We start from the raw sequence: 12,570 nt of genomic DNA on the forward strand, positions 1-12,570 counted from the left end.
TTTACTAAAAACAGTAAGTATGCCTGACACTAAGTAAATCAACTCCATTTTGGCCCAAATTGGAGATGACTAGGCCAAAACACCTTAAGATCCTTTTAAACCCTTCATTAGCCCTCGGGACCATGTAGAACTAGGCTAACACACACACACTTGGACGACTGCAAAAGTGGGGACATTACTCTCTCTCTCTCTCTCTCTCTCTCTCTCTCTCTCTCTCTCTCTATATATATATATATATATATATATATATAATAAGTCAATTCCATTCCATTACCATAATCATTTACACTCATGCATACACACATTGGCCTTAGGTTTATATTACTTTATCTTAATTAACAATGGGTAGAGGCCGCTTATTATCTAGTATGATTCCTAAGATCACTTTGATACATTTGTTGGATAAGTATTAATTCCTTTATTCGATTTTCCTTCCTTTATTTATTCTCTTCTCAGTTACCGCTTACCAATATCCAATACTAAAATGCCAAAAATGTGGAACCTTGTTGACTTACTATAAATAGTCCCGAAAATCCTGCTAAGTCACTTTGCTTAGACTGAAACTAAAAGTGCCTACGCCAAAACTCACACTAATCCCTATAAAGTCTTGGTTAGCCCACAAGACCATGGTGAAAAGTGTTAATGACGCATTAGGAAATAATGGCTTAGAAAAGGGGGCATTACATCTTGTGAAGATTTACTCCAACTCTCTCAAGTTGACAAAAACTTATCCTCTTAAGGGGCTATAGTAGATGATTAAGGAATAGATTATATAGATTTCAATTCCTTTGTATTAAAAACAAATATTCATATAATCCATAGTCATATAATTCTAATAACTATTATGAGATCTATACTCTCTCTCTCTCTCTCTCTCTCATTCTAATAACTATTATGAGATCTATACTCTCTCTCTCTCTCTCTCTCTCTCTCTCTCTCTCTCTCTATATATATATATATATATAGTCAATTCAATTCCATTAGCATAATCATTTACACACATTGGTCTTAGGTTCATATTATTTTATCTTAATTAACAATGGGTAGAGGCCACTTATTATCTAGTATGATTCCTAAGATCACTTTGATACATTTGTTGGATCAATATTAATTCCTTTATTCGATTTTCCTTCCTTTATTTATTCTCTTCTCACTTACCGCTTACCAATAATTTATTCTCTTCTCACTTACCACTTACCAATAATTTATTCTCTTCTCACTTACTGCTTACCAATATCTATAGATAGTAAAATATTGCGACATGGATATCAAGGACGGGGTTATTGTGTGTTATTGGTGCCTCGCTCGCCACTGGGCTCTACATCTCTTTGGGATCTTTTCGGGTGGGTTCCCACTAGTTACCATATAGACTAACCATCCTATTAACAGGGAGGACAAGATTTGTTGCCTCTATCTCCTTGGGAAGGCAGAGCAAAGACCTATTTTATTTTTCATTTCCCCATCTACTATGAGATCACGGGGAGGTTCTATTGTTTGTTCAGAGAGTGTAAATCCCTATCCTCATTCTTCAGATACACCGACCAGCAATGTCTTTCCCTCTATCTCCAAGAGGTCATGCAACATTGTGATCACACTTTACATCTTCAGTCCCTGTCAAGCAAGATTTCAGACCAGCTCACCACCTCCTTCACTCTTGGGTCTCCTGCCCAAGGAACGAAGAAGTTGCTCGACCTTTCTTCGAGTCACACTAGGTTTGTGAGGCCTTGCATAGGGTACAATCCTCAACATCAACCCACCTGCTGCAGTTCTCTGAGACGGCCCAGAGCTCACCCTCACTCTGGACCGTATCCTTTAGTTCTGGACTACTTCTCACTTGTGGGGAGTATCTGGCTTTTTCTTGTCCTGTTCTTTTTCTCTTTCCATGAACACCATTTGGTGCTCTCCCAACTGGTTGTGGCTTGGTTGTACATTTTTTAGTCCCTTAGACCCTTGTGGCCTCTTGTTGGACATTAATAAATTTATCTTATCTTATATCAGCATACACTTACTCGTTCACATGTATCTTCCCTATTTGCAATAGATTGAAATTTACCTCCTTATCTAGATGTATATAAACATCTTATGTATTATTCCTAATATATAGATATGAAATACAATACAACTTATATATATATATATATATATATATGTGTGTGTGTGTGTGTGTGTGTGTGTGTGTGTGTGCCAATATTATATATTATACATATATTGTTCCATATGATATGTCCTCATTTTTAATATTATTCATTGTATTCCTTAGTTCTAATTTATTTGTTTGCTGCCCCATTACATGAGGAACAGTATTATAAGGCTTTGAATCTTATTCGTTAAAGGCGAGCTCATTCTCTAGCTTGGAAACCAGCGGCCATGAATAGAACAAGTTCAAATTATCAATTTTCGTTGTCTCTAAGAACTATGCTAGCCCCATATTGTTATTATTATTAGTCCAGTCAACAGTGCATCGTGAACTGTTTTTATTCCCTACCACCCTTGTATCCTACTTTCCAACATTATGTATGCAAGGATCGTGACATTTCATTCATAGCAGGTGCAACGATGGCAATTGTATCAATAATTCAATCTAATGTAAATAAAAAATCATGGTTTATATTAAGTGGCAATGGTTAGTTTTCCAGTTCTATCAACTTGAAAGTTGATAGTAGAATTATAAACTATTCCATTCTTTTTTTAATTTGTATTTATTTATATTTTTTTAATTACATGCTAATATATGTATCATTAATATATTTATATATATTTGTATATTTGTACATTGATTAATGCAATCAATATTGATTCATTAATTAAAACGTATTTATTTATTTATCAAATTCTTAATATAGACGGGGGGTATCACAGGAACATATGATGTGATTTGAGATGGATTCTCAGCCACTTTCATACTCATGACTCCAATGAATTCAATGAATTCAGTACAGTTAGTCAGGGGACATCCTTTGGGCACCATTAAATTATTCTTTACTTCTATTTGGGGGAGTTTGAGTTACTATGATCACTTCATAGCATTATTATGTGTGCTTTCAGATGATGATGGGTTGACTACAGTGAGTTGGGATTATTGAGATTATCGCATTTAGAGGTTAACTATCACTGTCATGTTTCCAATGGTTGACAACAGAGGTAATACTTGGTTAATGGTGTCAAGGTTTGTTATGCTGATTTCTATTCCAATCCCTTGACAGTGATGAACCAGATTCTTGTCCGGGATTTCATGAGAGAAGAAACTAAGATTCTTACCTTTTGGTTTGATGAATTACTCTTTATGTTACCCAGGATCCTAATTGGCAAAAAGTTTGTTGATGAGGCCTTTCTTGAGTTACCTTGGCAGGATATATTGCATGCCATTGATTTCTGCTCTCTTAGAGTTTTCAAACCTATGGGAGTTGTTCTAGTTTACGCCAGCAGCTTAGGATGGGTTTATATGATTTTTCGTGTGCCTACATTGGGTGTTTTGCACTTCCCTGGGAGATCATTTGAAGTTGAAGAGTTGTTCGCTGTTGATAGCTCCTTGAAATACTAGCAACTCTTCATATTTAACAATTGTGACAGTGTGATGATTTAGGAACCTAGCATTAGTATGTTTGATACATCACTTCAGTGAGATTGTGATGAGTAGCTTCACAAATCCAGGCATGGTCATGTTTATATCAGAGTGATGCAATGGCTTGGCAGTCCTAAGGTTGATATGAGATCTAAGCATTAGGTTTCACCATGCAGGAGTAAATTGTTTGAGGGCAAGCAATCTCCAGGAAGGGAGGATTGTAATGTCCACTCTCTGGGACATCAATAGTTAATTAGACGATTAAGTTTTGAGATGTCAAATTATATCAAATTTAACGACAACTGAATTTATTACTAAAATGACTTTATTGGAGTTTAGTGAAAAAATAATTGTCATCTTAATTTTAAGAGGGGAGATAACGAGATAAAAAAAAGGAATATCAAGAGGCAGATATAGGGAAAACAAAAGGTCACAGGGATTTTCTGTTAAAGAACAATGAGAAGCTCATTTTGATCATGCCTGGTTTTTGCTTGCGTATTGTTTTGTCTTTGAAAATTTTGGAGAGCTTTGGCTTTCAGTTTCGAAAACCAGATGATAGAAACCTTTAGGATTTCTCAGTGGATTGGACAGAAATGTAATTCATCTTTGGAGATAGATTCGTAATGGAGTTCACAAATGGGCAAATTCATAGAGTCTTCATCTAAAAGACAAACTTGCAATAATTGAGGCATTTAATATCTGTTTTGAAATAAGGTTCTAATTATTTATCTATTAAGATGGCAGTATTCATATCTCTACTTCAGTCTGATATTATATGATTTTCAATATAAACTGTTTGATAAAAAAGAAATCAGTTGCATGCAAATTGTTTATTTAAATTTCTCAATATTTGGTAAAATCTGGAGCAAATATCCATAGTGGATATTAAATATTCAATTACTTGAACTTAATATGACAAAAGGAAGAACTAGATGTAAGAATATGAGAAAAAAACAAAATTTTGTCAAATATGGTGCATAGAGATGACATTAGAAAAACTCCTTAAAAAAGTTAACCATAAAGAATTGTAAATGCCTGGTCCTAAACTAGTAGAATGTTCTGTCTTGGTGTATGGCCTACTATTTTCGGAGCAGCCTTATGTTGCTTCACTAACCCTTATAAGGTATAAAAGAAACCCCCCATCACAGTTTTGTCTAAAACATATATTTGAAGTAACATTTAAAATATATGACCCCCACTTAAAGAGTAATCAAGCCTTCGCCATTAGGCCAACTCAGCTTCATGATAGTAATGCAACTCAACCTATAGAGCCCCACTTTTCAGACAAATCAAATTACCAGAATTTATTATACAAAACACACATGAAACTGTAGATCCGATGTTAACTCTTTGAAACTTGACAAATCCTTAACAAAACATAAACGAAAATTACAAATAGGAAGATTTTGAAGCCATGGTCAAAGTTCTCTATGCTAACTAAAAATTTCAGAAGCATAAAAAGGAAATGAAGAGAAATAACAAGGGCCTCACACACAAAAAACATGAAAACATGGACTCAATAAACATTCAGAGATCAAAAATAACCATACGTAACAGAAGAAACAAAATGAATAGACAATCATTTACCTCCATGTTTGAAACAATGTTTGTTACATAGTTGATTGGTGAAATCTTATCTTGATAATGGAACTTTGTCTCACAAATGGCTTGTACCTTGAAAGAAAGAGAAAGTCAATAAGACTCCTCGAAAGAGATAAAATACAGGGTGAAATTCAAAATTAGAATTGCATCATCTGAATATTTTTTGTATAGCAGTTTGTTGTCTTAACATGAGAAGAATGAGAAAGAATTTGTGACCTGACATTTTATGTATGTGATTTATGTCACGTAATTTTATAGAAAGGACAGTAAAGGGCTACTGATGATATGACTGTTCCAAACTGTGAAAGCAAATTATTACAAATCTACAAACAAAATAAAAGCCTTATTGATGAAAAAAAATATACAATATTAAAACACTTTTTTCCAGAATCATATATAAAAATCACAGACAACCAATATAACTTATTAGACAAAATCAATGGCCAATTACTATTCACATAGAGCAATTAATAAATGGATCTTCCAATTCGAAACAGTATTATGCAAGGTTGCATGGGTACTCGTACCCACACCCCTGGTACTCGTACCCACGTACCCAAGTACCGGGTACACGTATCCCACGTACCGGGTACTTGGTGGAGAGCATCATAGCTAAGGACCTTGATTAAGATTCTGAATTTTTTTTTTTTGGTTTTTTGTTTTTGTATTAGCTGCTTGTTTATCAAACTTAATTCAATACCAAATCAGTTTGAAACTTTGATACTCATTAACAATAAACTTTATCACTGTTCAAGTCAAAAGTTTATCATTTGCAATATGTGATTGTCATATGGTTTAGGATCTTCTTGTTCATGTTTAAAGTCTGCCTTCTTTGTTATGCATCTAAGCATTTATCATGTATTATTATTTCAAACATATAGCAAATCTGAAACTGAAAACAGTACATTACATTTGCAAACTTTATCACTGTTCTTGTTTTGAAAAACCATTGTCATGACTCATAAAATCAGATTTTTTATAAATATAAAAGTGTAATTTTTAAATAAGTTTGAAATACCCAAGTACCTCCGTCCCCTATTATGAAAAATACTTTAAACATTCAGCAATAGCATATATATATATTTGACTTATGGCTCATATTTTCAAATTTCTTGTTTTGAATGCTTAATGTCATGACTCATGACAGATATTTTGATTTTTATATTTTCTATAAAATATTAATTATATAGAAAAAATTAGGCATGCACACGTACCCCCATCCCCTATTTTGAAAAATATGCGTACCCGTACCCGCTCCCGTACCCGTTCCCGTTCCCGTACCCACATACCCATGCAACCTTGGTATTATGTTATCTAGAATGTCTTGCAAAATTATATTCACATTTGACTGGCTTCAGTATTCCTCAACACTCCCCTCGCTAGAACCAGAAAATGTTCAGCATAACATTGTTTATATGGATAGCATGCTAAAAAGTTTTTAAAAAATTACCATCTTCTCCAAGGTTACTATACAAATGTTTGTTTAATTATACTTTCACGATCATCTTAATTTCAATAGTTATAAAAAAGTACTCAGTTACTGTAATGCCCCCTACTAGTTCTGACCTAAAATCAGTTCACACTGATCTAAGATTCATCAGATAGACATTTCATCAAACACTTTTGTGTAAGTGTTATTCAGAAATTAACAATATCTTCCCCAAGTAATTCTGTCAAATAGTTTGCAATACAAAGAACCATGCCATTGAAAGAAAATCCCAGAATCATGCTACATGCTATTAAATTTGAATTACAACTTAAGAAGAACATACAATGCCCTGTGCTGCCACACTAGAAAAATTCACATGCAATCAAATGCATCCAATATGAACAACAACCACCAAACAAATCACCGAATCAATACAGACAACAGCAGTCTACACACTGCAAAACCACATAGCCATCCAGGAAACAATATCCAAACTGCCATCACACAGAGTTTCTTACTATGTTTGTTACGTTGGAAGACTAAACCGATGACCTAAAATGACGTTGGTGATTGTTAGATCATTTTCCATGAAAAATACCACTTGTTTACCATACAAGGTAAAAGGATACTTATCACATGTAGTACAGTAAAATATAACACAGAACAGATACTTTATTCATATATGCAATATGCACTCCAATGCTTACAATATCATTATGTTCATTACAATGATTCTGATGATGTCCCAAAGTCCCTTCCGGACGGTGTACATATATTTTCCTGAAGGGGTGACTCAACCGTCATGCGCCCTTTCAGATACAATTCTACTCGTCAACTACAATATAGAATTTACCGACAACATCATCCCCCCCAAAAAGTAAAGTCGTCTTCGGACAACAATTACAAAATTACCGAGACAAATTAACAAAATAGAATACATTAACTGTGACTAACTATAACAGGATAGATCTTTTTCCTTCACATCACATTCACATTCCTCCCGTGCCTACACCAAACTGGTCTCCAAAAACACCTTGTATCTGTAGCCTCTACTAACACAATGCTATCTCCCTAGCCGACCTTGATAGCCACCCATGCCGCCTTCTCTACTTCCAATGCTTGGGTACACTGAGCCAAGTGTCGCTCTACTGCCTCCAATTGGATGGTCAGCTCCTCCCGAGCTCTCTATGCATCCACCAAGACAACCTCAAGCCCAACCGACACCTACTCTGAGTGCCTCAAAGCGTAGTGGCCCTCTCAAAAAGCTTGCTCAAGTGCTCTCTCCACCTCTAGCACACAGACACTCTATGCCTATAGCAACTCCAGGTCTCATCAACTGGTCACACTTCCCACGACTAATAACTAAACTGATTGGAGGTCGAGGGGCAGTGCCCCCGCTACCAAGACCAAATTAGCACCCTCAAACCCACACAAAAGTCCATGGAACACACCGTTTTTGTGATTTTCTTCTGATCCCATACTCTTTCTGCCAACTGCTTATGTTTTCTTCACTACCTATTTATGTCTTTCCCTTCGGCGCCATATGTTATTCATTATGAATAGTTTTGATTTGTCATCATTTTTTTTTGTTTTTTTTTTAGAACCTCCTTTCACCCTTCTTCTATGTCTGTACGGTGGTCGTCTCTTGTATCTTTTTTATAACTTCTCTATGGTTGTCATACGGTATACGACACTCTCTTGTCCTTACGTTCTGAATGGGCAAGTCCATACGGTATCCCACCTCTACCATACGGTGATCACTTTGACTATTGTACGATAATGTCTTTCTTATGCCGTATGGCCGTACGATTGGCTTCTTCTTTCTAGAGCTGTCCATACGGTGGCTTCTTGTTCTCTGTTTAGTAGCACTCCTTGGCCGTACAATGCTTTGTATCTGTTGGCCTCCAGTCCATATGGCACTTCTTATGACTCCTTGTGTATTCTATACGGGATTCCACTTATCCTGTTTGTAATGTACAGTGATGCTTCTCTGTCTTTTTATGCTTTCCTTGTAACCGTACGGTGCTTTTCTCTGATTGCCCCAGGCCGTATGGTGGTGTTTCAAAAATCCTTTAGTAAGCTATCTCCTAATAGGCCATATGGCTCTGTTCTATGGTAAGCCACACAATACACTCTCTACATGACTCTATGGTGGTTTTAAGTGTCCTGACTCTGCCCTTCTATCACCGTCGTAAGGTGTCTTACATGCTTTGTATAGTATCCGTTTCTGGTAGTCGTATGTACTTCCTTTCTTATCTCCTCGTATGGTAGGCTCTTGCTTTTGTTTTTATGCACTTCATATAGCACCTCCCTTCTACTGTACGGTCATACAGTCAAGTTTCTCCTTCCACGTGTTTGTATGGTCAACTTTTTCCTTCAACACATGTTCGTATGGTCACTTTCTCCTTCCACACATGTCATACAATGCAATGCTCATCAGGTATTCTTCAACAACCACAATGTGCCTATAATTACCTATCATACGGTGTTTCTTGATTGGTCCTAGGATCGTACGGTGCTAGCCTCACGGTTCCTTTTGTATGTGGTGACCGTACGGTACCTTCCCTGTGTTGTGAACATTCGTACGGTGGTTTGTTCGACCTTCTCTCTCTATCCTAGTGGTCGTACAGTATCATCTACTTTTCACTTGATGGCATTCAATTTATTCCTTTATCAGTGCTCTATTAACCCATTGCAATTTTACATTATTTACATTTACTTTATATCTATACCTTATTTATCTATTATTTTTAAATTCTCTCTGAGTTCATCTACGGAGGCACATTACTTCTTTCATGGTAGATTTTTAGTTTCGACCCATTCACTGCATTGGGCACTTCCTTCCCGTCGAGCGTCCATAATTTGATTACCCCACTATTGCCAACTTCGCAATAGTCCACCCCATTTAACTTTAAATTTACCTGGTCTGATCTTGTTACGCCCATTATACTTTAAAACTAACTAGCCTAGTTGAAATTTGTTCAACTTCAAGTGCTTGTCATGTCGTGTCTTACGCTTGTTCTATGTAACCTTTGTGGCCCATTGTGCCTGCAGTCGTCGCTCATCAAGTTTATTTAAATTGTATAATCTCTCACTCAGACTTTCCATATCTCCCAATTTGTTCTCGATCACAATCCTTAAACTTGGTACCATGAATTTCGTCCGCTGCCACTCCTTGTCGTCAATAACTATATTCTTGATTTTAGAACCTTTACTCTGTACTGCTAAAGTTTTTATTAAGCCCTTCCTCTTTGTTTCCTGTGCAGATCGTACAATGTGTTTTCCTAGCCGTTGCTAGCTTTCTACTAAATTCATGGTGCGGTGTAACCTTTTCTTTCCGCACAGTCTATTCACCGTGTACCATACGGTGGAATCTTTCCTTTTTCTAGGTTCATACGGTATGTTCTTCCTCTTGTACTGGCCATATGGTATGTTCTTTCCTTCAGCTTCAACCGTAACCACCTTGCCTTCTTTCGCTTCTCTATATTCCTACGGACATTCATTTTCCTCTACTTTATTACCTTTGTCGACCCTTAACATATTCCAGCTCGAAAAGAGCTTGTAGTCCTCCATCGGCCAATAGAGTAGGTCGTTCACTAGGTCCAAGTCATCATTGTTAGACCCTCCTTCCAGTCTCAATACTCCCTCTTCATCAAGTTCCATTCTCTTCTTCCCCTCGTCATCCCCTCCACCTTCACCTTCGAAATCCAACAATGATGCCTCCTCTCCTATCATCTATGTGTGCAGGTCGATTATAAATTTCCGGCCTCCACCTTCCATGGACAGGGTATTTCGTTTCCAATCATGTTTCACTTTTGCTTGTACTAACCAACTCCATCCAAGGATGGCATCATACCCTTTTCTTTTTAACAGAATGACCACAAAATCCAATAAGAATGGTTGCATTCCAATAGTTACCGGTTGCGCCATCAAGATTCCCAACAGCTTGATTTTGTGCTGTTCTACAATGAGTAACTGAAATGTAGGTGGCCACAATGTAGGTTGTCCCAACTTTTTCCATATATCCTTTGGTAACACGTTTACACTTGACCCTCCATTGACGATTGTGTCTATGAGTACGATTCCCAAGATACCCATCTCTACTACTGTTGGATGTCTTCCCGTCATGAGTGCCAGTAACATTGGTTTTGCTGCAATCATTCTATTGCCATCCTTTCCTATTTCCTCTATCGCTTTGGGGAGTGGTGTCATATTCAAAATCGTCGTTCGTAACTGAGGCATTGTAAGAAGAAGGTCATTTAATTTTATAGGGACTTCTATTTGCATTACCTGCCTTATCATGTTTTGTTTAGCCAAGTTCCTCTTTGACGTGTTGGCAATGTCTTTTACTTGTAACTTTCCCATTTCCATCTATTTTTCCAACTTTGTTCGTACTTGTTGCAACCTCTTCTTTTCTTCCTCTGCATCAAGGTACTTTGCCTTCTTAGCTTGCTCACGCGTAATGGCTAGTGCTTTCTCATCACATGTTTCAATGTTTAACACCCTACTTCGGGCATTTCGAATCTTTGTGGTCTCTCGGACCACACCATCTACATAATAGTTGCGGCGTTTCCTTCATGGTACAATCTCTAGCATAGTGCCCCTAGAGGTTGCACGCACGACACTGTATTATTGGTTGTCCATGCAAGTCATACTGTATCCAACTCCAGCCTCCATTCTTAATATTGTTATTATTATTACCACCCCTTCTGCGCCGATTATTGTTGCGATATCCTCCTGAGGTTGAATCGTTGTTCGTATTTGTTCCGGTGGACACTTCATGTGTCAATATCACTTGTTGGTGTCCCTTTAACTTCATATTGAACAAGCATTCTTTTATGGAATGTCCTGCAATCTGGCAGATATCACAAAATTGTTTTTTCGGGCAGGAGCCTTTGTGTGGCCTTCCTCCTTACAATCTGTACACCACAATTCCCCCTTAACCGAGTCAGGATTCTTTTTCAGATTTTTAAATTCCTTCATCATCCATAGCATGTCCTTGTGCAATGCTCGAACTTTCTTACTTGACTCCTCGTCACTACTACTACCTGAGTCCAACAATTTGTGCTTCTTCTCTTGCTTGTTTTCTGTTCACTCTCTAGATCCATCGCCCGATTATACGCATCTGCATACGATGCTAGAGGTACAATCTTCATTTTCTTCTTCAAAGCTGACCATAGCCCCTCAACAAACCATCGTTTCTTTAATCTGTCAGCCGGTGGGATCTCCATCTTCCCCACCAAATCTTTTAGCCTTCTTGCACAGAAACGGATCATTACGTTCTTTCCATACTTTGTGAAAGATCCCTGATGGATCTCTGCTGCAAATCTGCTCTAGATTTATTTTATTTTTGTTTTTTCCTGTTTATTAATGTTTTCTTGTAGAACTAGACGGAAATGCAGAAGAGTTTGTTTGTTTTTGTGTTTTTTATGATTATTCCACATAGAAATGAGAAGTAACAAATGGCAAGAAAAGAGTCTGAAAATAAATAACAATATGCAGTAAAGTCAAAGTTGATACAAATCGTACTAGGCAGATCTCTGAATTAAAGAGCCAAATAAAAGATCCAATACATTTCCTCTAACAATGACGCCACAAATGGCTGATGAAAACGGGCTGATAAGATGCAAGATTTTGCTGCTGAGTAACCGATTTTTCTATGTATCCAAGTGCTGCAAATGACAGAGTAGGGCTGCAAGTACGGCTGCCAGGAATGGCAGTGTACGGCTGCTAGAATTCACCTCCCATATGCCAAAGAACATGCCCAACAAAACAAACTGTCGGCCCAAGCTGAAGTGGCGTCTACCTTCCTCCTGAATACTGTTGAAACTACTGACAAACCAATACCCAATGCTGCTGAGGATTATGTCCTAGCCAGCAATTACCCTAGGGTTTGCATCCCAGAATGCAAATCGCTCAAGCAGAGCAAATCTGAAAAGAAGTGTTTGAAAAATATGCATAATCATGAGAAATGGTG

General features: G+C 37.1%; 1 protein-coding gene across 1 annotated transcript in view; it reads right to left on the bottom strand.

Annotated features, from left to right (window-relative positions):
• Nucleotides 1-12,570, bottom strand: part of LOC149562341 (Insulinase (Peptidase family M16) family protein) — a 333,865-nt gene that overhangs the window by 181,916 nt on the left and 139,379 nt on the right. The window contains exon 13 of the mRNA XM_089825868.1: nt 5,150-5,236. Within this exon, the coding sequence (XP_089681994.1) occupies nt 5,150-5,236 (87 nt within the window). The remainder of the gene's footprint in view (nt 1-5,149; nt 5,237-12,570) is intronic.

Source organism: Cupressus sempervirens, chromosome 4 (genome assembly GCF_028749045.1).
Source record: "Cupressus sempervirens isolate cs-2001-9-10 chromosome 4, ASM2874904v1, whole genome shotgun sequence".
Classification (NCBI taxonomy): Eukaryota; Viridiplantae; Streptophyta; class Pinopsida; order Cupressales; family Cupressaceae; genus Cupressus; species Cupressus sempervirens.